General features: G+C 39.7%; 1 protein-coding gene across 1 annotated transcript in view; it reads right to left on the reverse strand.

The window, feature by feature from the left end:
* The window catches only part of LOC124606897 (attractin), a 289,667-nt gene that overhangs the window by 208,532 nt on the left and 54,735 nt on the right, over positions 1 to 26,400 (reverse strand). The window contains exons 6-9 of the mRNA XM_047138997.1: positions 9,463 to 9,542; positions 3,132 to 3,282; positions 2,827 to 2,958; positions 2,383 to 2,566 (exon numbers count right to left, since the gene is read on the reverse strand). Of these exons, the coding sequence (XP_046994953.1) occupies positions 2,383 to 2,566; positions 2,827 to 2,958; positions 3,132 to 3,282; positions 9,463 to 9,542 (547 nt within the window). The remainder of the gene's footprint in view (positions 1 to 2,382; positions 2,567 to 2,826; positions 2,959 to 3,131; positions 3,283 to 9,462; positions 9,543 to 26,400) is intronic.

The following is a 26,400-nucleotide window of genomic DNA, read 5'->3' on the forward strand; positions in this document are numbered from 1 at the left end:
TTGAAGAGGACAAGAAGTTTAGTTTACCTCCTTTTTATCTTTACACATTTCAGGTTCAAAATTATAAGTTATATTTACTTCTTTTAATACTTATATCTTGAAACATGACTTAAAGTTCTGACTTCATCAATAACTAAAGGGATATGCCCGTAAGTAGCAGTATTCCACTTAAAGACAATTATCAATCCATCCAATTTCTTTTTTGCATTCCTACTGAGACTTAGATCATCCCTAATAAAATCCTACCTGCCAAGAGCATCAATAGCAAACAAATCTATGTTTCATCCCATAAACACTTCACTTCATACTCATGAAGGTTTAGCAACTATAGCTCGTCTTCCACCTTTTTTTTAAATTTTAATTACTGACGCAGAGGTTTTGGTGCCAGTATTTATCTTTGTGCCTACAAAGCATGCCTGTGTAGCACTACCTATATTCGACGGCAGAAGTTAGTTGTGGCGGCACCTACCAACATTTTTCAGAACTTCCACTTGCTTTGCACTCAATTCTAAGCCACAGGTGGTTTTTTGGATTACAAAAACGGGAAAAAAGTGCAGCTTAGATTCGAGTAAATACAGTAGATGTTGCCAACATAAAAAAGAGGCAGGGAATATTGTATTGTCAGGAGACAAGTAGTAACAGCAGAATGGATCGGTAAGGAGAGCTCAGTGGCTTTGAACATGGACTAGTCATTGGATGTCACCTGAGTAACAAATCCATCAGAGACATTTCAGCCCTTCTAAAGCTGTCCAAGTGAATTACTGGAGATGTGACTGTGAAGTGGAAACACAAAGGAACAACCACAGCCAAATCAAGAGCACGCAGACCTCAAGTATTAGCAGACAGGGACTGTCAAGCACTGTGGAGGGTGGTTGCAAAAAATCACATGAAGACAGTGTAATGAATCACTCATTAGTTCCATAGTGATACCAGTAATCCAAAGAGCATGACAACTGCCCACAGGGAGTTAAAAAGAATGGCCGAGCAGCTCCTAATATGCCAGACGTTTCTGTAGTCAATGTTAAGTGATGCTTGAGGTAAAGAGTGAAGCCAGTGGATTGCTGATGATTGGAAACTAACAATTTCAAATGATTAATTACGCTATACCCTGTGGCAATCCGAAGGAAGGGTTTGGGATTGGTGAATGCCTGGTGAAGTTTACCAGCCCTGATGTGTAGTGCCAACAGTGATCTACAGAGGGAGTTATGTTTAGGAATGAGGTTGTCTTTTGTGGTTAGTGTGGCCCTTATAGTGCTTCATAAAATGCTAAATGCAAACAGATATGAACCCATTTTACAGTACTGTGTACTGCACACAGTAGCAGAACAGTTTGGAGATGAACACTTATTATAGAATCATTACAATGAACCCAATCAAAAAGCAGCATCTGTGAGACAATGGTTTGTGGACAACAACATTCCTGACATGGACTGACCTATTCAGAGTCCCAACCCCAATTTAATGGAACATCTTTGGGATGAATTGTAATGCCAACTTCACTATAGAGCTCAGCACCCAACATCAATACCTCCTGTGGTTTTGGTTCTTGAGAAAGAATGGGCCGTCATTCCCAACAGACATTCAGTCACCTCATTGAAACTGACCCCAGCACAGTTCAAGCTGCCATAAGGGTGAATGGTGGACACAACCCGTACTAACGTCCACTAATAGTTGTCTGAATATAGATGTCCGGATACTTTTAATCAGATAATGTATACATGTTTAATTGATATTTCATGGCCTGATGATGATTTTATACTCTCTCTCTCTCTCTCTCTCTCTCTCTCTCTCTCACACACACACACACACACACACACACATTCTGTACACTTATAATCTTCAATTAAAATAACTTTGCGACTGATATTTCAGCAAGCCAACTGCCCAGTTGCCAGCCAATCTTAGTTCCTTCTTGAGCACTGTGTGTTCACTGTGTTGTTTATTTTGAAGGTACATGTCAAATGTGGGTAATATTGTAATTTCTCAATACCAAAGCTTTTTTCCATACCATAGCTTGCTACACATTTTAAGCATTTCCTTTATGATAAGAAAGAGAGAATAAGGAACAGGACACTGTCACAGGAATATGTCAAAAATGTAATTTTAAATCATTACTAAGTATAATAAACAATGCATTTTCCTCCCCCTCCCCCCAATTCTTCACAGAATTCGAAATTTCTGATTGAAGAGCATGTGAGGAATATTTTTTAGATTTATAATAGTCAAACTGCAATTTTGGAAGTGTATGTGATAATACTTTCTCCTCTATCTTAGTTTACATACCGTTCATAAAGCACTCTGCCCACAGCTTCACCAATTTCAACAGAAAAGAGAAACTAGAAGAAGAAGGTTAGCAAAGCATGAGTAGCAGGAGGTATTTACCATTTATGGGTGTTTGGATTGTACGAGTACATTCGGTTGGTCAGAACTGATTGAGCTGAACTTTCAGACACAAAACCACCATACACATAAATGTAATTAGTAAGGGGATCTAGAGCACTGCTGTGTCCATAGCCTCCATTTACTGGATAGCCAACAGTCCGAACAATAATCCACTCCCGTGTTCCTGCAAAATTAAAACAACATATTCATTTCAATATTCTACAATGTAACACAAAGCTGAATGCACTCTAACACATGAAAATGTCACATTTGACATGAAAGTTCAAATACTTATGTTTTATGACAGTTTGGTTTTCTTGTATTTTTCTTGAATTGCTAGAGTTAGTATGATCAAATAATATGTACACATCAACACCAAATGTGAAAAAATATCTCCTTTACACAGTACTACAAGCATTAGTGGAAAACAAATTAGAAGCTAACCAAAATGGTATTCTTGGACAGTGTTCAGGTACCCGTAATGAGGAGAATAACCAAAAATAACAATCATCCTCTCTGACTTTCCACCACGTCCTGTCACTATGGTAGCTGTATGGCCTGCGGACCTGAGAGGACCTGGAATACATTCAATAGTAGAGAACACTGCAAGGGGGCACATATTCTATGTTTAACATTTATTCCAAACTAAAGAAAAGTAATGTAGCTTTATTATTTAGAAATGAAATGCTGCATTTTTTAATATTTTTTAACTATTTGAATACAGAAACAGCTTTATTAAGACTGCATACCACACAGCATAGAACCATTTGGAGCAGTAGCATTACAGTGCTCTGCACGAACTGTTATGTTTTCCCATGTTTTGGCATTTACATCAAATGCCCAAAGTTCTGCAGAAATTGTTCCACTTTCTTCAACACCACCATATACATAAATTTTATCCTGAAAATGAAGAAGAGTATATTTTTGAAAACTAAGACATAATTACCCAGTGTAGTACAACAAAATGACTGCATTACATTACAGGAGCACATCGATCAGTAAATGTTGGGCAAAAATAACTGTTTAGGCACGAATAAATCTTTTGCTTTCAAGATGAACGTGTGCTGCTTTTGAAATTAAAGTGAGGTGGCACCATTGTAAGACACTGGATTCTGGTTCTAGAGGGCAGCGATTTAAATTGCAGAGTGGAAAGAGCAAATAAGATTGGTTGTAGGGAAGGTGAAAGGTCAACTTCGGTTTATTCAGAAAATTCTAGCGAAGTGTAGCTCATCTCTAAAAGTGACCACATATAGAAGACTTGTGCGATCCAGTCTCGAGTACTGCTCAGCTTTTTGGAATCCTTATCAGATCACATTAAAGGAAAACATTGAAGCAATTCAGAGATGTGCTGCTGGATTTGTTACTGGTAGGTATAAGCAATGAGTAAGTATGACTGAAATGCTCCATGAACTCAAGTGGGAACTGGAGGGTAGAAGCTATTGTTTTCATGGAATATTGTAGACAAAGTTTTGAGAACCAGCACTTGCAACTGACTGCAGAAAATTAGGACCTATTAGGAGGCATACAGACACTCACTTTCCCCTTGTTCCATTTGCGAGTGGAACAGGAAAGGGGATGACTAGCAGTGGTACAAGGTACCGTCAGTCATGCACCTAACAGTGGCTTGTGGAATGTGAATATGTGGGTGAAGATTAAAGATGTAATAGACGGAGGATATGATAAAATTACTGTTCATGTTCAGTTATAGAGGGTGCAACATTTGATTCCAAAAGCTTAACAGTTCACAGGCTCATGGTTGTTAATCAATGGCCTCCAGCAATACAACTAACAATACCATAGAATGCTTCAAAATGTGAACTTACACACTGATGACACGAAGTGTACTATTTTAGTATGAGCAGCGGCAAACACCAAACTATGTTCTAGATACTGGGGTAATAAATTGATTTTAATAACTATTATTACTAATTGTTAAAGTTTTTTTGTATATTTGAAATATGATGAATCTGAATACGTGGAGTATTTCAATCAATATACAGATTGATTACAACATCAACAAAGAGATCCGTTTCTGATAATATAGAACCAAAATAATTCTTATAAGGTCAGTTCCCTCGTTACTTTAGAATGATAAATGAAAGTTACATAATAATTGACAATTGCAGTACTGATGTTCAGAGCCATTGTCATTCCATTCATAATCCCTCCACACATTATGAAACAACCCTTGAAGTCATTCTGAAAGCAATGACTTCTACTGGCTTGTACGTATTATTGACAGCACAGTGCACTGAGCACTCTTAGATATGGACTGCTAGAAGGTGATCCTTCCTAAATATAAAGCCAACCAGCAGTTTCAGACAAGCTGTTACATGAAATGGCTGTTAACAAAGTTGGGTATACCTCTGAAATGGTGTGGTATACCACTCAATCCATTCATTTGCTACCTGCCTTTATACGGGCATGATCACCAAGCAGCTGTCAATTCATTCGATCACTGCCAAACTGTGGTAATGCGCAGGGTGAGCACTCTGCAAACACAGTTGACATGAGTGACTCCTATTCCCCCAAGCCTCCCCAAACAGTTGCTCCAAATGTCAATTCTTGCATGCAATCAGTAACTTACCCCTACATGCTCTGTCAAAATGTCTCTATAGAGTGCAAGTTCCTACTTATGCATCCACTATATTTTTACTGAATCCACTGAGTACCATCATCATATTTTCAAGATGGGGAATGATTCGAGGAAGCATCAGACTGGCATATTCAAGGGCCATTTTCAGATCATTGTATGGTCAACTTCATTTTGTTTTTCCATTGTTTCTTTCAATTGCTTAAGGTCTCTGCAAAGGTGGTTTCTTTAAAAAAGTATATAACCAAATCTGAGCCTATCAGACAGAGAAAGTCAAAAAGTAATCTTTCTTCCTTTATTCTGGAAGAGAGTGGTTACAAGTAACCACAAAGCAATTACGTGTAACAAAAAATTGTGAGTTATTACTTGTTAACAAAAACACAACATACAACAATTTCACTTTTTTAAAAAGAAACACTTGTTAAGTTGAAAACAGTATCAAAGTATGTTGGCATTTGTTGTCTCAGTACTGTTAACAGATGGGTCGTTTAATCTACTGATGAACTCCCCAACATTTTAAGTTACAATGCAAAAAGGTATTAAACTAAGGACAGACAAGCATTCACCTGCAGCTGATTGGTGCCTGGTACATAAATACACAGAACAGTGTAGAAAATTTAATTACTTTCTGGGTTACTGTTCTTCTTCCAGTTTACAAATTTTCTGTCAGTATGTAAGTTTTTTTTGTAACATCACTTTTCATTTCCACACACGGCTACACTCCAAACAAATACATTCAGAAAAGGAGTTCCAATACTTAAATTTATATCTGATGTAATCATTTTTCTCTTTTTCAGAAAGACTTTCCTTGCTAGTGCCACTATTCATGTCATATCCTCTTTACTTCTACCACAGCCAGTTATTTTGTTCCCAAATAGCAAAACTTGTCTACTAATTTTACTATGTTATTTCCTAATTTAATTCCCTCCATATCACCTGATTGAATCTGACAACATTCCATAACCCTCGTTTTACTCATATTGATTTTCATTGTATTATCTCATTTTCAACTTACCTTCCAAGTACTCTGCCATCTCTGTCAATTACAATATCAACAATAGACCTTAATGTTTTTATTTCTTCTCTTTCAACTTAAATTCCTTTTCCAAATTTCTCCTTCGTTTGCTTAAGTGTTGCCTAATGTGCAGACAGTACAAAATGTAGGATATACAATTTTGACTCACTTCTTTCTCAGCTACTGACTTGCTGTCATGTCCTCCAACAGTCTTTTATCTCTAACAATTCATATTTTCTACTTCAGTCCTGTCATGGCTTATCCTACCTCATCATGGGCCAGGCAATCTGTGATAGCAGCCATGTCATATACCCACCCTGCTGCAAACACTGCACAACTTTTTAAGTTGGTATGCCTGCCAACCAGCTGTCCACCAGGATGAACGGCCATTGCCAAACAGCTGCTAAGAACAAAGTTGACCACCAGGTGATACACCATGCAGCTGAGCACAACATGCTCCATTTCAATGGCTGCTTCACAACCTGGGTCATATGGATCCTTCCCACCACCACCAGCTTATCTGAACCAAGCACATGGGGAGTTACACTTACAACACATTATCTGCCTCTGTGATCATCCTGGCCTCACCTCAGGTAATCTACTATCCACAAACCCTCCACCCAGCAGGTTCTCCTTCCTCTGTCCTGTCACCCTTTCCAATTCAACTCCCCACATCACCTTCAGTGCTCCTACAGTTATGCATCACATGCATAGCCTGTATACCAGCCACCCCTCCCTCCCATGCTCTAGCCAGCAAACTGGCTGTCTCGCTCAAATCCACTAGCCACCAACCTTGCTTTCCATCTACCCCCATCACAGCCGATCCACCTGTCAAAATGTAGCCCTGCCAGTGTTAGTTCAGCCGGCACTGTGGAGTGCCTGTGACTTTGGAGGACAGAGCCAAAGTTGTACTCTCCATGGGCCCAGACCATGAAAATACCACCAATGAACAAAGAAATGAAGTAGGTTAGGGTGCTGAACTAATATGAAAGATTCCTGCATGAAGCTCATAAACAGATTGGCTTAAGATGGCGCCAAGAAAGTGCCCATAGTAGTTCCATTGTTTCGTTCATAGATTTTCCCTTCGGAGAAGAAATTATTATGAGTGGGCTGTGATTTTGTCAAATGGATTACTGAGGAGGTGATGAGAGAAGGGGGTACCTGCATTCTTTTCTCTCAAAAACAGATTTGTTAACTAATATATTAAAACCTCAGATCCCCAATCACTGTGGTGTTCCCAAAACACTCCTTGTCTGTAAGCAATCTTAATTCAGTTGAAAATCTTTTCTACACTGTACAAGATTAGCTATTATTCGTCTTTTGCAATGAATTCTAGTTCATTCCTTGCCCAAACATGTTTCATGTAACTGTTTCAAGCACCTTCAGCATCTACACAAGAAATTGTAATTATTATAATTACACAAAAGTGTCTATAACTACTTAATAACAATATTTTTCATTTCAGTCTATTGTTGCATAATGTGTCATAAGAATGATTATTGGTTTCATTCAAAATTTGACATTTTTAGATCAAATGTAGTTTTGAAGCACCCCATCAGTTTTATGTGCTGTATGTAGCTGCTATATGGAAGCTGCGCATAGCACATATAACTGAGGGAGTGCTCAATTACAATTGATCTGAAGATGTCTGAAATTTGAACAGAAGTGGTCGTCATTATTATGATAGATGTGACAATAGACTGCAATAAAAATATTGGAATAATAATCGGTTGTCGTGGATGTATATATATCCACTTGACACCATGTCAAGCTCTCCTATAAATACTTTGCTTGGATATGTAGGGTTTCATAGCAGTGGTTCCATTGGTGAAATTACCACTGGAAATAACAATTTAACCTGAAAGTGTTGCTATAAGGCATTAAATATGGAAACCAGAGTCAAAATAAAGCAGTTAATCTTATTCACAAGATAAACAATACGGAATTTGCAGCAGTGAAAGAATGGGTGTACATATCAACAATATGAAATTCTTCTTATTTTTACAACTCTATTTTTCAATTAATGTAAACCACTATTACCTTGTGTCTTCACCCGTAATTTTTATGCAAAGCAGAATAGGCTGAAATTGTCCAGGGCTTCTACAGGCACATCATTTTGCACAGACAACTGTCATATACCTATACTGACAAAAGAAGACTGTATCCAAAGCCAAGAGCTTGGGGTCACTGCCTTCGGTGCAGTAGGACCTGGGTTCCATTCTTCATACCTTCTCAGATTTTTTCTGAGGAAGGGAGCTCAAGCACAGGTTCCACACAGCCTCATGATGCCATATGAGGAGCTGCTTGAATAAAGAAGCAGTGACATCAGCAGGATTCATTTGCTGGCAATAACAACAAGAGGGATTGACGACATACTGATCACATTTTCTAGGCTCATAGATCACTCCTTGTATTGCTTTAGAGGCAACATCTGGTAAGTTGGGACTGTCTCACGGCCTAATATGTGAGTGGTGTTTACATTTTACCACACATGTATACTTTTATTCTCATTTCAGTAGCATCTCATAAAGTTGCAGATTGATAAGCCTTCAGAATCATCCTTCCACACATCTGAATGGTACGCCAAAAATCAGTCACCTGTTGTGGTGTCCTCTTCCCCATATCAGTCATTGCCCCCCCCCCCCTCCAAAAAAAAAAAAAAAACACCTTCATCGTCTTTCATTACTACTTGTTTCTCCTTAATTTTTGGAGCTACTCTGTAGCCACTTAACTGCTTACAGTGTATGGTTGGTGTTCTAGAAGTTGAAATTGTAACAGTTTATTTTAACTCACACTGATTCTTGCAATCTGAGCTCTACTGTAATGGGAATTTTTAGTAAATTTTCTTTCCTACAGCATTTACAACTTCTTATTTAGCTTTTCCTTTTACAAAATTTTTTTTCTCCTCCAAGTGAAATAGTCAGAAGACCACTTTATACACAATTTCACTTTTTTATTGCACTATACTCACTTTTGAGTTTAGTAACTGATTTTTTCCACAGAACAATTCTTGACTCATGTATGATAAAAGAGCTAAAAGGAACTGCAATTTTCTATAACTGAAATCCATCTGATCCTCTAAAGGTAGGCAGAGAATCTGAAGCTCATTTTATTTCTTTAATACGTAATACACATATACTAAAAACCGGCTAGGATTTCACAGATCCAGAAATAAAATCCCTATGAGCTAGATTTAATTGTCCTATTAAGTAGCAACTATACTAAATGTATTTTTTAATGTATAAAATATGTATGCAAAGCAAATGTAGGTATGGAAATAAGCATTTAAAAGTTCTACAAAAAATGAAAACCATTTTCAAATCTTAGTGATCTGATATTTGGAATACCGTTTAGCAGTGCACATTTAGAAATGTTCAATACTGGAAAAGTGCAAGTTTCATGAAAATTTATGAGATTTCCTATTTCAATTACCAACATAAATTTGAAATTAGTAATTATATAAATAACTCACCCCAAAAAGAACAGCAGAATGGCCGTAACGTGGCTGTGGAACATTCTTGCTGTCCATGTGATGTGTTTCCCACACATTACCTTTAAAAACCATGTTGTATTAACTGACGAATTGCATCAAAACAATAAAATCTTAGACATAAGTAACACATACTGGACATACTGGATTGAAAGCAGAGCTCTTCAGAACACTATGTGAAGTCCTGTAATACCTTTTATATAGTTACAATTGTTCATAAGTGTGTCGCTAAACATTCTTCAGAAATTACAATATATCCCTCCTAGCATATGACAGAGAGAAATGGGTCAGTGACAGGTATTTAACAAACTCCCACCACTTTGTGAGAAAAGTGAACTTTACCAACTGAACTGCCAAAATGAGCAATGAAATTCTCTAACAGTCTCACATCACACAAGTAGACAATAGAATTGTCTTTTAACTGCTGCCACAATCAACATGCAGGCCAGCTAAGTGGTGGTGGTGGTTAGTGTTTAACGTCCCGTCGACAACGAGGTCATTAGAGACGGAGCGCAAGCTCAGGTTAGCGAAGGATTGGGAAGGAAATCGGCCGTGCCCTTTCAAAGGAACCATCCCGGCATTTGCCTGAAACGATTTAGGGAAATCACGGAAAACCTAAATCAGGATGGCCGGAGACGGGATTGAAACGTCGTCCTCCCGAATGCGAGTCTAGTGTGGCCAGCTAAGTAACAGAGCTCGTCCATAACTGTCTCATACAACAATTTGCAACCTTTAAGGTAACAGAACCGAATTTCAGTATACATCCACATCCTGCAAACCACTGAAACACCTGGCAGAGGGTACTCCCCAATGTACCACATATTGGTATTTTTCCATACATATGAAGACTCACTATTTAAATGCTCTGTGCATGTTGTAATTATTCTAATCTTGCAGCTGTGGTGCCTACAGAGTGTAACAGAGAGGGCTGTAGTATATGCCTCAATTTCTTTGCTTAAAATGGTCCTTGAAACTTTATAAGCAGGTTTTTGCAGGCTATCTGGTGACTTATCTTAAAGCAGCTGCCAATTCAAGTTATTTGGCATTTCTGTTAAGCTCTCCCATGAATCAAACAAACCTGTGATTATTTGTACTGCATTTCTTTCTGCATATTCAATATCCCCGTTAGTCCTATTTGGTAAGGGCCCACACACTTCAGTAAACACTCCATGGTGGGACATACAAATGCATTGCAAGTATTCTTCTTTATAGACCACATTTTCCCAGTATGCTACCAGTGAAGTGAAGTCTGTCATCTGCTTTTCTTAGGACCATTAATAGCCTTTCTTTTCTCAGGGGCAGGCCTTCTAATTCATTGTGTAAGAGGTTCACTATTAACAGACACCAATATTCCATCATTTGCACCATACCCTTCTACATAATTACTATGAACAGCATGATTAAAATTTCATGAATGGGCAAACCGCTTGAAAAATGCTCTCTTTCCTGGAAGTCAAAACAATTACCAATAGTTTCAAAGTTTTCGAACTGAGATTTAAAATTACAATGTTAGCCTACTTATCATGGCAAAAACTATACAGTTCACTGTTCATATAGCTGAAAGAAGTGCTCATTTTGTGGGATATTTGTGTGTCACTACATGTCACCCAAAATGAAGGAAAACCCTGGATGCAATAACAATATTAAATAGGACAGATTTCTCTTATCATAGAGGTGATGCTGAGTTAACATTCACAGTTTATGGTATAAGTTTTTAAGTACCTCTGTCCACTGCTCAATGCCTCTACTATGTCATGGGTAGTAATCTATCCTAATTTATATTCTCTTTCAAAAGAAAATGAGAGATTGTCTCCGAGAGGGAAAAAATGACCTCAGCATATATGTATCACTTCCTTTACACAACATATCCATATATAGTATTAATTTGACATGACTGCATCACCTTATTTGATCAATAAGTGAATTACCTTTTTAGGGTGTCTACATTATTGTTTGGATTCAACAGCGAGCTGATTTTGATTTGTGGAAAACTCACTGTTGACAAACCACATATTAGCAGCTTGCCAAACAGGGTAACAACGTTCACAGCATTTGAATCCACTATTAATGACACTGTGAGATACAGTTCCCCCCTCCCAATAATGGGCAGGTTTCTTAAATACTATATAGTAGAACGTTTTTCTTTCATTTGGCTCATGTTTAGTCTTCTGTGCAAATGTTTTTACAAAAAAAGGGCAAATGTTTTGTGAAATAATTTGCCTAAAAGTAAGAAATAGATTAGAGAAACATCCAGACTCAACCAAAGACCAATGTTGAACCCTGCCTAACTCGGTTCACTCCTCCATCCAACCATGATCCACCCCCACTGCCCCCAAATCACCCCGTTAACTTTCCAGAATTTCTTAACCTCAAACCTTGCCTCACCATTATTCCCCAAATCCCTCAACATGCAAACTAACCTTACACCTACAGAAAGAGCCACAGTTCACCATCTAAAAACTGATCCTGACCTTATAATCCTACCTGCTGACAAAGGCTCCACCACTACAGTTTTGAACTGCAAGGATTACCTGGCAGAAGGACTCTGACAGCTGTCAGATAGATCCACCTACAAATCTTGCCACAGTGACCGCATTCCAGAAATCTAGCAGGATCTCCAGTCACTTCTCAAATCCTTAGGCCCATCCCAGAACCTCTCGCCATAGTCCATCTCTCTGCTCACCCCTACCACTCCTCACACTCCTACCTTCTACATGTCCATAAACCCAGCCAGCCAGGATGCCTCATTGTGGCCGGTTACTGTGCCCCCACTGAGAGAATCTCTGCTCTCATAGACAAACACCTTCAACCTATTACCTGGAGCCTATCCTTCTATATAAAAGATACAAACCACTTCCTCCACTAACTCTCCACAGTACCTATCTCATTACCACATGGTTGCCCTGCTCATCATTACTGATGTCACCTCCTTTTACACTTACATTCATAATGTCCATGGCCTTACTGCTATTGAACACTACCCTTCCCAACGCCCGACGGATTCCAAACAACAACCTCCTTCCTAGTCACTATGACCAACTATATCCTCACCCACAATTACTTCTCCTTTGAAGGCATTACCTAGAAACAAATCTGGGGCATGGTCACAAGCACCCACATGGCACCATCCTAAGCCAACCTATTCATAGGCTATCTATAGGCATCCTCCTTAAACACCCAGAATCCTAAAGCCCTCATCTGGTTCATATTCATTCATGACATCTTCGCGAACTGGATCGAGGGTGTGGTCACCCTATCCACATTCCTCCAGAACCTCAACAACTTCTCCCCAATTTGTTTCACCTGATCCTACTCACCCCAACAAGCCACCTTCCTGGATGTTGACCTCCACCTCAAAGATAGCTACATCAGTGCCTCTGTCCATACCAAACCTACTAACCACCAGCAATACTTCCACTTCAACAGCTGCCACCTGTTCCATACCAAGAAGACCCTTCCATTCAACCTAGCCACCCATGGTCGTTGCATCTGCAGTGACGAGCAGACCCTCTCGAAATATACCAAGGGTCTCACTGAAGCCTTCACAGACCGTAATTATCCTCCCAACCTTGTAAAAAAACAAATCTCCCATGCCTTATCTTTCCAGTCTTCCACCACATCCAAAAGTCCCACCTCCCAGCCATAGAGGAGCATTCCCCTCATAACTCAGTACCATCCAGGACTGGAGCAACTGTATTGCATTCTCCACCAAAGTTTTGACTACCTCTTGTTGTGTCCTGCCCACTATCCTTCCAACACCTCCCACAGTGGTATTCCGCCATCCACCGAACCTACACAATATACTTGTCCATCCCTACACAACACCAGCTCCCAACACCTTTCCTCATGGCTCACACCCCCAGTAGCAGACCTGGCTTAAACATTCTGTCAACAGGTCTACCCCCCATAGCGATATAGAAATCATGACTGTTGAGATTCAGTCACACACGGTGACATCAGTGCATAAACACCAAATGCTAAGTTCAAGTTCATGGAATACCCTAATTTTCAATCCCAGTCAATAAAGCTGGTCGCGAGTGACTTCAACAGCTATAGCACATCTTGATGTTACCTGGAGACTAAAAATAATGGAGAAGATCTTGTAGAACGGGCTTAACAGATGGGGTTGATATTAATACATGATCCAAAGCTGCCATGCTCCTTCAACAGTGGGAGATGGCGTGGACAGTATAACCCGCACAACATATTTGCGAGTGATCATATTGCCCAGCAGGCCAAGAAGGAAGTTTTGGGACCTTTCCTTCTCACTCAGCATCGACCAGTTGGGTTGATTTGGGGGAAGAGACCAAACAGTGAGGTCATTCGTCTCATCAGATTGGGGAAGGATGGGAAAGGAAGTCAGCCTCGCCCTGTCAAAAGAACCATCCTGGCATTTGCCTGAAGCGATTTAGGGAAACCTTGGAAAACCTAAATCAGGATGGCTAGATGCGGGATCGAACTGTCGTCGTCCTGAATGCATCGACCAGTGATCTGCACTGTGGCAGCAGTGGTGAAGTCAGAAACTGCTCAATTTAAAAGACGATTCAATTTATAAGACGATTCAATTTATAAGACGATTCAATTTATAAGACGATTCAATTTATAAGACGATTCAATTTATAAGACGATTCAATTTATAAGACGATTCAATTTATAAGACGATTCAATTTATAAGACGATTCAATTTATTAGACGATTCAATTTATTAGACGATTCAATTTATAAGACGATTCAATTTATAAGACGATTCAATTTATAAGACGATTCAATTTATAAGACGATTCAATTTATAAGACGATTCAATTTATAAGACGATTCAATTTATAAGACGATTCAGTTTATAAACAAGTCGTAAAGCTTGAGCCAAACTCAGAGATGCATGATAGGTTTATCAAATTGGTTAGAATCATCCCTCATAGATATATTTCTAGGGAATGCAGAACATCTTACATCCCTAAACTCAATAACAATTCAAGATTTCTCCTCCAGGAATACAAACACCTATTTGAAGCTGACCCAATCTCCGAAGAAACAACTCATGACGTTATTTTATTTGGTTATTTGTTATTTTGTTTTAGTCTGTTATCTATATAAAAGAACAGACTTAATGTTGCACATGAATAAAACACACAATACAGAGTATATCAAAAAGAATCATCTGATTAAAAAAAATCATCACTATTGTGTTATTTGAGATATGTGCATGAACAATGTACTGTTGGAAAGAGCAAACTCTTGAATTTTACATTGTTCTCGCTAGGTAGCAGCAGTGTGCACCCACTTCAGTTTTAGTAAAAATGGTGTCAGGACAACAGAGAGCGGTTTGTGTTCTATGTTTTGCACAGTGCAGGTCAGTATTAACTGGTCAGCATGACTTTCGTACTAGGTTTGGTGTGGATCCTCCTACAGCACAGAGCATTAGACGATGGCACGAACAATTCCAAGAAACAGGTTGTTTGGAATCGCTGGGCCATCCCTGAGTGTCTGACACAGACATGAAACACATCCGTCATAGCTTCATCCCACAGAAATTCGTTCGCTGTGGCGGACGACGCTCAACATGCCCCCATGTCCGGCTGATGTGTGTTACGTCAATGTTTACACATGAAACCACAAGAAATTCAGCTACTACAAGCTCTTCCTGAAGGTGACAAACAACAATGTGTTAAGTTCTGTAATTTCATTCTTTGTTTTTTGTTGTTGTTTTTTGGGGAAGGAGGCCAGACAGCGAGGTCATTGGTCTTATCGGATTAGGGAAGGATGGGGAAGGAACTTGGCCGTGCCCTTTCAGAGGAACCATCTGGGCATTTGCTTGGAGTGATTTAGGGAAATCACAGAAAACCGAAATCAGGATAGCCGGACGCAGTATTGAACCGTCGTCCTTCCGAATGCGAGTCCAGTGTCTAACCACTGTGTCACCTCGCTCGGTATTTCATTCTTGGCAAGACAGTTTTCTTCCACACTCAATGTTTCCTGACGAGGCAACATTCCATTCAAATGGAAAGGTGAGAATATGGGGTATTGAACAACCATACAAAGTTGTACAACATGAGAGGGACTCTCCAAAATCTAATGTCTTTTGTGCAATTTCACAGGAAAAGTGTATGGTCCGTTTTCCTTTGCCGATATTACTGTTACAGGAAGCACATATCTCAATATGCTTGAGAACTTACTTTTTCCACAGTTAGAGACCGATTTGAATGACTTCATTTACCAACAGGATGGGGCACCACCACACTGGCACTGGGAAGTGAGAGAATTTTTAAATCTAAGGATTACTGAACAATGGGCTGGTTGCACTGGACCAAATGATTCAGCCTTATATTACAGGCCTCCGTGGTCACTGTACCTGACTGTATGTTGTTATTTTTTGATTATCCCCAGGCACACTGAGATGGAACTCAGGATTCACAGGGGTGAAGCTTTTCTAACCAAGATGTGCACATTGGGAACTGGCTATCAGGGTCTGAAGAAGTCCATCCTGGTCCTGTCCAAGGTTCGTCCTCCCCTGCTCCCAGAAGGCGATTGTAGGTGGCTGTTCTGCCGTGGTGCGTCTCATTATCATGATGACGCTGATATCTTAGCTGTAAGACAATTTGGCTTATGCCACATTTCATCACTACTTACTGTATTATAGCCTGCTGCATTTCCAAATGCATTCCTGTCTTGGTCTGTAACACTTCTGTAATGGCACACTCACAGACGAAGTGATTTGGGGTATCGACTGCTTCACATTCGCTGTCCTATTTTTAGTACGTAGCTGGGATATGGACCATGTCCCGACAGGTAGTGCATTGCTTCCTTGGTCAGAAGGAAGTATGTCATTCTTGTTCTTTCTTTTACATTCAGAAGAACTGGTAAGTTTTCCTCCCAGTTTCTGCCCTGTCCCAGATTTTTTGCCATTCTCTATCAATGCATGCTATTATTTCCTTATCTGATAGAGCCCTTGTGTCCAGTATCTCCTTTCCTTGTCATATTCACATTTTTTGAGTCAATGTTTGTGCACCTCTCTTTCTTACTGCTAGGTCTAGAGCAGCAAGCCTATCACCAGCAATGCCTCAGGCAGTGTTGTTCCGTACGCACCTCAGGTGCAGGTGTACACTTCTCTGTGCTCACCATAGAGCCTGCACTGTCCTTACCTTTCTGGCTCTGTGAGGCCAAATGCTCAACCCGTAGCTCATGAAAGCGAGTAAAACTGCACTGTGGCACATTCTTACTGCACTTACTGGCAGTTGAGAACTTCTTTGACCACTTGCCAATTGCTAAATTATTTAGAATTTTAATGTCTCTCAGGCAGACGGTTTCTACTTGTGTGTGGAAGTTTTGCTTTTCGTCGATGTAAATTCTAAGGTATCTACACACATTTTTCTTATCACAGGCTGGTCACTTATTCTGATAGCGAGACTACTTCTTGTTGATAATATTCCTTTTAGTTACATACAGACTGTTTTGTACGCTGCTGTCATTAGTTTGTTTTCCATGCACCAGTTGCTTAGTCTTTCAAGAACTACTCTACTGCTTTTTCCTCTAAATTAGCCCTTGTGTTAGCAGATACTATAATCAGCAGATTGCATAGGCGATGCAGCCCCTGGTATTGAAGCTGGTTCAGTAATGGCTCTACGCCAACATCCCAGAGCTCTGGACCACAAACAGAGCCTTGTGGGCAGCCTCTGGTGATATCTTCCCAATTTTCTTTCCAGGACATTCTAATTGCACCTGCTTGTCTGTGCAATAATCTCAGACTGTTATAGAGACAGCTTGGACAGTCCATCCATTTCAGTATTTGGAACAGGCAGGCCACCACAAATTATCAAATGCCCAGCAATATCAATCATTATGGCTATAATGTACTTGTCATCTGAGTTGTTCACAATATTCCTTGTTTGATTTATTGCATTCTCAGTCAGCTTCCCTTTACTAAAACCATATTGCAGGGGGCTCATGCCTATTAACTGTCTGTGGTCCCTGGGGCAGCAGCACAGAAGCTTCTCCTATACTTTGGCTAGAGCATTTACCAAACAAATTGGCCTGTAAGATTTTCGGTCTCTTGGATTTTTATCTTCTTTTTTTTTTTTTTAGTATAATGATATTCGAGATTTTCCAGATTCTTGGCACCCAACCCTGCAGACGACATTCGATCCAACCCTGCAGACGACATTCGTTTAATAACATTGTTATATATGGCACAATTTGGTACACTAGCTGATGTAACACTTCTGCCAGTATTCTATCAGGCTCTAATGCTTTCTTCTTCTGTAAGTTCATTATTGCCAGTCTCACTTCCTACTAAGTGAATGGAATCACAACACTGTTATTGACATGCTGCTACAGTAATTCAGAGTGAAGGTGCTGATGGAACACTGTGTCTTCCATCATTGTGTCATCCGGCAACAAAGTTCTGAGTAGGTACCAGACTGATGTTTCCCAGTCTGCCATCATTGTGCCATCAGATCTTCTGAGAGTTGATAAAATAGTGGGTGATTGAACCTTATTTGTTGCAAGTTTGTATGGAAAACCCCAAACATCTTTTACCATTTGGTTCTTAATGTACGTTCCTTTTTTTCTAGTCGTCTGGTGTAGTTCTTTGACTGTTCAATAGAAAATCAGCCTTCTTTGTCATTCTGCTTCCCCTAAAGATCTTTGGTAGTATCTCCACACCTGCCTTGCTTTACATCCTAAGGACTGTAGGGGGGGACTTCAAAGAATTTTTAACCCTTTCGACTTCCTAAAGAACACTGGGATTGCCTTGTCTAGTGCCACTTGCAGCACTCGCGCCAATTTGTCTGCTTTGGCATCAACATCAAATTCACTTCCTTCAGTGGTTGTATCTTGAATTCTGCATTTAAAAGCTCCCAAATCACTCAGTGTAGATTGTATAGTCACTCAGGATGGATGTTAGTGTCTAAATCATTGTCTGCATTTGCAATTGTGAAGTAAATGAGATTATGGTCAGTTGTTGTTAAGCCCATCATAGACCTTCCAGTTGGTGATGTGGTCAATGACTTTCGAGTTTGCGAAGTTGATTTCTGTATTTGCTGTTGCAACTGTCTGATTTTGGAAAGTAGGTGGGTTCAGGTGGTCTACTTGTGACATGAAGGTCAAGTTCCTGTTTAGTGTTGAAGGCAAAGTCCTCTTTTGTCTGTTACTCTGCTACGCCACAATCTTGATTTTGTGTTAGCAGCCATTACGAAAATGTGTGTTTCATGTCAACCCAGTATTGCTGCTGTTTTTAAGTTTGCTATGTGTGGTTGTATGTCCTGCCTGCATTGAAAATACTGATTAGCTATGTAAAATCTTCCTAAGGCAGTCATTATTTCTATTGTCACAGTGTGTCCATCACAGAAGTGATGTACCTATGTGACTTATGTCTATCAGACACCACAATCACACCCATTGGATGATGACCTGATGTTATGATCTGTGCTGTAATTGGCATGTGGGGTAGTGCCCCGTTTCTGGAATATGGCTCCCTGTATACATAGTATTTGTACATCCAACCCCTCTAACACTTTACTGAGTTTTTGCAACTTGAACAGGCTAGGAACTATTGAATGCTATATTAGCAATAAGAAGAGAGAAATGATGTGGTATAGTGACACAACTATTTGTGAAACAGAACAGCCATAAGGCGTGGAACTTGCCTGAAGAAACTTAACAGTGACCCCACAGGTTCTTCTCCAAGTTTATTTGATGTAAACCTGAACAAACTGCACATCATCTGCTGTTGAATGGGAAAATTAAAAGACGAACTGTGGACAGGAGGCTTCAAAGAAATACTGATGAGGAAGATTACAGTGGAACCCCTTCACCATAGAAGACCTGGGAGCAACTTTTCAATCTATGAAGAACAATAAAGCTGCAGGCCTAGATGATCTAAGACCAGAGCAAATTAAAATGTTTGGGCCAGTAACAAAGCAACGAATCTTAAATTTAATGAACATCTGCATTTCAAAATTACAGATCCCTACAATCTGGCACAAAGCCACTGTTGTAGCACTTCTGAAGCCTGGAAAGGAACCAACTGACTCTAAAAACTTCTCACCAGTTTCTCTGCTTTGCCAACTGTACAAAGTCCTGGAAAGGTTAACCCTCAATCGCATCTCACATGTTGATAAAAACCTTATAAATGAGCAGTCAGGTTTCTTCCAAGGAAAGTCATGCTGTGGTCAAATATTCAATCTGACTCAGTCTATAGAAGATGGATACAAAAGAGAGGCATTCATCTGTCAGCATTGTATGAGACCATCAAGCACAAGAAGTTGATTAGAAAGGCATATTCAGTTACAAAAAACTACTAATTAACATCCATCATCCACTGTTTGCTGCAAAACAGGAGGCTTTTATGTCACTCTTTATTTATTTAGCGTATGGCTAATACAGACATATCATGAAATTACATATACATATGTATATTTTGACACACAAGAAACTTAAGTTTGTCTTTACAACTGAATATCCAGTCCTTCAAATCCAGCGCACTGCATCTGGAGTTGCTAGCAGGAAGTCCTCTTTGGCGCCGTGATAGGCTCAATCCTGCATTCACTGACAATATGGTGAACAGTCTGGTATGGAGCCCCGCAGTCACAAGCTGGATCAGGCAGCTTCTTCCACTTAAAGAGAGCATCCCTGCATCGCCCATGGCTGGTACGGATTCTGTTGAGAGTAGACCAGGTCTTGCGTGGTAAGTCTAATCCACTCGGAAGTTTAGCACCTGAGATGATGTTATGCAGGTGCACAGCTGTCACTGCTTCCCACCGACCTTTCCATTCTCCAAGAGGTTTGAAATTCTTAGCAACCATGTCAGCAGCATCGCACAGAGTTGGATGACGTGATTTCAGTCTCTTGCGATTTAAAAGTGGCAGGTCGCTATGCACGGGTAGGTTAGAATTCCTGGAGGTCTTGTGGAATTCTCTCATAAGGGCAGTACACCTGCGTAGATCAGGAGGCATTATACCGGTTAACAGTTGAAGCCAATAAACTGGAGTAGATCTGATTGTGCCAGATATTATGCGCATTGTCGTATTCAGCTGGGTATCAACAAGCCTTGTATGATGACTATTCATCCAAACAGGTGCACAATACTCAGCACTTGAGTATACCTAGCCCAGAGCTGAAGTTCGCAGGGTGGTTGCTGAAGATCCCCAGGTAGTTCCGCATAGCTTATGGAGGATGTTGTTTCGAGTCCTCAGCTTTTGAGCTAAGTTAAGAAGGTGTTATTTGAAGCATAGTGTACGATCCAGGATGACACCAAGATATTTTGGGTTCCAATTGTGATGATGAATTCTGCCTCTGAAACTTACTTCCAGTTTTACGTTCGCCAACTGGTTATTTAGATGGAAGCAACACACTTCTGTTTTACTCACACTGGGCTGGAGTCTCCAGATTTTGAAGTAATTGTCTAATGCAGACAGGTCATTGGCTAAAATCTCTTCTGTTGTCTTCATTTCCTGGTGTTTTACGGCTAGAGCCAGGTCATCGGCATAGCAGTATTTTCTGGACGAAGTGTCAGATAGATCAGATAGATATAAGTTGAACAGTAAGAGTGAGAGAACTGATCCTTGAGGCAATCCGTTGTTCAGCTTCCTCTCCTTACTTATATTGCTTCCAGTGATTACCTGGAACATCCGATCACTTAGCATGCTGTTAATCAGTCGAGCCATTGTTCTGCAGGGTATGATGCAGAGAAATTTGTAGATAAGGCCTTCCCTCCACACAGTGTCGAAGGCGGCAGTTAGATCAACAAATGCCACAGATGTTTTCTGCTTCATTTGGTATCCTGACTCTATGAAGGATGTGAGAGACAATACTTGGTCGCAGCAGCTACGCCCTGGTCTGAAGCCTGCCTGATCAACTGGAACGTTTTCTGAGATAGAGCTACTTATTCTGTTATATATTAGCCTTTCAAAAAGCTTGTAGCAGCAGCTGAGTAGGGAAATGAGGCGATAGTTTTCTACCTTGTTGCTGGGTTTGCCAGGTTTCAGAACAGTTCTTTGTCACTCTGCAAAACAGGAAGGGATGATGGAGGACCTTGAAGAATGGTCTCCCTCAAGGTAATGTATTGGCACCCTTGCTGTACAACATCTATACTAACGACCAACCAATCAACCCTCATTATTTATGCTGATGACACAGCAACTGCAGCTCATGGCAAAACCTTTGAGGAAGTGGAAACGAAGCTGACAGTAGCCCTGAATGATCCCAGCAAGTATGATGATGATAACCACCTGAAGCCAAATCCGAGAAAGACGCAACCCTATGACTTTAATATGAGAAAATGGGAAGCCAGGATGATTTAAGTATTACATGGAGACGACAACAAATGTGCCACTACGATACTCCAAAGAACTTGGGAGTAAAGTTGGACTGTAGTCTCACACTCAAAGATCTTTGCCAAGAAACAAGGCTGAAAGTATCTGCTTGGAACAATGTCATACGTAAACTTACTGGCCAATGTGCTCAGTACATCCACCTTGGCACTATGTTTCTCTGCAGCAGAATATACAGCACCAGTTTGGCACAACTCCACACATGCTAAATTGGTGGACCTGGCATTAAATGAGACTGGACAGTGTGACTAGTTGCCTGCGACCAACTCCTGTCACCAAAATCTATCAAGTTATGGGTATAGCGCCACCTGACATCCACAGAACAACAATCACAGAAACTGAGAAAAATAAGCAGGAAACTGATCCCAGGCAACCCCTGTTCGGACAAGAAGCACAAAGACCTAGGCTTAGGTCAAGAAGGAGCTTCATGCACACGACATCAGTAATTCCGTCAGCACCTGGAACTCACTGAACAGAGCTATGGTAAGATTCATTAACCAAAAGGGAAAGGACGAACATCGAACAGGAACCTGCCATGGGCTTTCATTTGCCATATGCAACCTGGAAGGCTCTAAACAAACTGAGGACAGGAGTGTCAAGATGCAAGGTAAACCTCAAGAAATAGGGTTACACCACAGAGAAGAAATTCTGTGAGGGTGGCGACCTACAGGGCACACAATATCTCCTGGTTTGTAGAAACCTGCCTGATCCTTGCACTGCAAAAGATCTTTAAGCCGCAAGTGATAAGGCCATCACCCTGCAGTCCATTTAATAGAAAACCACATGTGTCTTCATGTATTATGTTATTACTTTCAGTATCTTGTATTTCTGTACTGTGCTTTTATTTATCATGTTGCATATTAATTAGTTAGTATACTTAAGTCCTGGATATGTAAAATAAAATAAATAAACTGAAGAGCTAATGGCTGCCAGAGAAACAATACTCATCTATAGAGCTACAATAACACTGAGGCCTTATCAGAGAAAGGTTTAGAAAATGGCTTTCCTGACGTCTTCTCAAAATGTCTCAAATTTAATACTTGATTCGAAGACAGTCATTTTGACAATTAAATAGCACATGAATGCAACTTTTTATGTGCAAAATGGCTTGGCCTCGAAGAGGTGAACTGTCTGACACTTTGTTTACATAAGTTGCAGCAGCTGTTCATGAAATATTTCGATTTTCCCCTCAAATCACAATTAAGTTTTTCTCAATTACTCACATTTCTTTCAAGCAATTAAAACCTTTGCAAAATTACACCTCACACTAGTCTATTTGATATATCATTTGTCCATTTCCCACACTGTGTGCTGTGATCAAAAATTGAACAAAAAGTTTCCCTAAAATAAGTAAGTAAATTTTTCTTAATTAGCTTGAGGAAGTTCAAGCAATGAAACTCTTGTAAGAATGCACAGTCTCACAGTGGTAAAATTGAATAAAAAGTTCTTGGTTTCCAGGCACATCAAGTGATTAAAATTGCATGAGCTTTTGGCCAATCACTCCTTGGTCATTGTCAAGTGGTATGGCTGCCGTGGTATGGCTGCTGGCGGGCTTCTGGTAGGCCTGTTACATACATTAGCTGCCAGCTGTGGTGTCACTGGTGCCTGCAGCATTGCTGTACATGGGCATATGTTGACCCTGCGTTCGATGCAGCTGCTTCAACTGCACAACCACTGGATCCCATGCTATGCTGAGCTGCAGGCCACTGTCTCTGTTTAAGAAGTAATTTGTGATTTTTATTTCAATGGCTTCTTTAATTACATAATCTCAGAAGCCATTTATGAAGGCCATGATGGATGTCTTGCGAAATTTCAACCAATGTCCATTTTCTACAGCACACTCAGCTAAAGCAAATTTCTTGGAGCAGTGTAGGCAATAAAACCTCTCATGCTCCTTCCTGTGTTGCTCCACAGCATGTACTGTTTGTCCGAAGTATGGCTGGTCACATTCACAAGGTATCTTGTAGACCCCAGGTGTTCTGAGATCTGCTGCATGTTTAACTGGTCCCAGTAATTGATGGATTTTTGTTGGAGGCCTGAAGATTGATTTCATCTTTTATCGTTTCAGCAAGCGGTTTATCTTGCCTGACACGGAACCACAGAATGGTAAGAAAGGAAGTTTATTTTCTGCTCTTCATCAGTGGTCTTGTTGTGAGTCTTGCATGAAATCATTCATTTATTTGATGGGCATTACAGCCATTACTGAAGACCTCAATTAGGTTACTCAGCTCATGGGACAGGTTTTCAGCATCTGACATCAGCTCAGCATGGCATGGGATCCAACTATCACGCAGTTGAAGTGGGCACATTGAATGCTGAGTCAGTGTAAGCCTGTATATGGTGATGCTGTGAGCGCAAGTGATGTCACAGCCAGCAGCTAGTGTATATAAGTGGCATACCAGCAGCCCATTGGCAGTCATACCATGTGACAATGGCCATGGAGTGCTTGGCTGAAAGCCTGAGTAATTTTAATCACTTTATGTGTCTGGAAACCCGAGAATTTTTTGTTCAATTAAACCCTTGCTTGAAAAACTGGTATTTAGCCATTTCTGATTCTTCAGTAGACAAAGTGAGTCATGTTTTCATTACACTCAAACATTTGACCAATAATAATGCAGATTATAAATTTTATATATGTAATTTCAAGTTAAATGTCAGGAGTAAAGTACTGATTCCAATTTGTCTCTCTTGCATTTCATGAATTACACGAGGTACAATGCTAGTATCCGTGTCATTTGACTGCTATGAATTAAACCCAATGGTGACTTCAGTTGTTTGTGACGTTGAGACACAGATGGTGTGTGGGAATGACTGCGTTCAAAACTGTGTGTGCATGATGGGCCAACTGCGCTGTGGCATTTAGACAGAGATGTATCTATGTATCTACATTTCTCTTATTTAAAAAATCTAAAAGTCATCTAACAAGGGGAAGCCGCGATGTTGGGATCACAGATTTACTTCAAACTTTGTACACCTTTAGTACACCATAAAAACAACATAATACACAAGCAGTAAGGTGCATTACTCTGGCAATTTCGAGAAAATCGCAAGGAAAGTTTTACGCGTCTGTTATGTCAGTTATGTATCTGTGCGTAGGTGCTGGACATTAGAGTTCTCGGTGGTTAAGTGGTTAGCTTTTGCGCTTCGTAAGACTTAAGTGTCTGAGGTGATGGTTTGACTCCTGCTCAAACCTTTAATTAAAAATAGTAAGTAATCAAATAACATGAAATTCACTAAAACTTCATGCAAATACACATGGTTTTTTTAAATTATATTACCACTAAAATGTCATATAAATTAAATAATATGACCAGTGGAGAAAAGAAATACAGATTAAAAATTAAGTAGGAGCAGGAGTTGAACCATCACATCATACACATTCATCTTATCTAGCTCAAACGCTAAGCAGCTGGCATATACCTCTTACATAATAGAACTTGTAAAACTTCTCTTGCGATTCTCTCAGAATTGCCAGAGTAGTGCACCTTATTACTTGCATGTTATGTTGTTGTAATAGACTACAAAAGGTGTCCAAATTTTGTAGTAAATCTGTGATCCCAACATTGTGGCCTCTGCCTGTAAGAAATTAGGTATCTAAGCACAAGAAGAAACACCATCTCTCTCATGATTGCTCCCAATGCTAACCCATGTTATTTCATAACTCATTAACACTGTATAAGTGTAGTGTATTGCAAAAAATTAAGTATTGCTTAAGGATTTGAGAGCTACATGATGCTTTTCTGCATAATTAGTTATGTGACTGTTTAATGAAGTTATATGTTTTGTGTATTAGGAATTATTTAATGTAACTTGGCGGAGACATTTTATTTGAGGTCCAGTTAAATTTTTATTTGAGATAGTGAGATGAAAGTAATTTAGTGTCCTTTACGTGTGATATTTTTACTCTTTTTTCTCAAGTGGTGTTGCTATCCTTATATTTTATACACCAGAATTGTCAACTGTGTATCTACTTAAGTTTGAAGTTAATTTTGAGAGCAAGAAATATGTTAAGGAAGAATAAATCTGTATTTCTGAGTTACAATAACAAACATTAAACAAGAGAGTTAAAGTACTAACCTGTAAGGAAATCTTTATTCTCAAGGACAGTACAAGTGTCTTAGTCACTGACATGCAAGTCACCAAGTGGTGTCAAATAAAAGGACTTGCACCCGGCAGCCGAAAACCCCAAATGGAGTCTCCCAAATAATGTCATATGATTATTTCATTCCATTGATGTAACAAAAAACGTTTATCATATATCCGGAAGTCTGTGCTGCCTTCTCACGTTTTTTAGTGTCACTTAAGTTTCTTTGTGTGCTGTTGCTTCTGAATAGATGTCGTTCAAAGCACAACAAATTTAAAGCAAATTGACGCAGAAAATCAGAGGAAGAGTAACCTCCCACAAATATTCTAATACTGTGGTTCAGTATTGCATTTTGAAATTATCACAATTAATATTATGCCATTTTCATTGTCTACTACACAGACTGGATCAATTCACAGTTTATGGCCTTATTCTTTTGTTATTTTTATTGTTTTGTAGTAGCAAAGTTTACTCATATGAAGTTCCGATACCACAATTCCAATTACAAGC

This window comes from Schistocerca americana, chromosome 3 (assembly GCF_021461395.2).
Source record: "Schistocerca americana isolate TAMUIC-IGC-003095 chromosome 3, iqSchAmer2.1, whole genome shotgun sequence".
Lineage (NCBI taxonomy): Eukaryota > Metazoa > Arthropoda > Insecta > Orthoptera > Acrididae > Schistocerca > Schistocerca americana.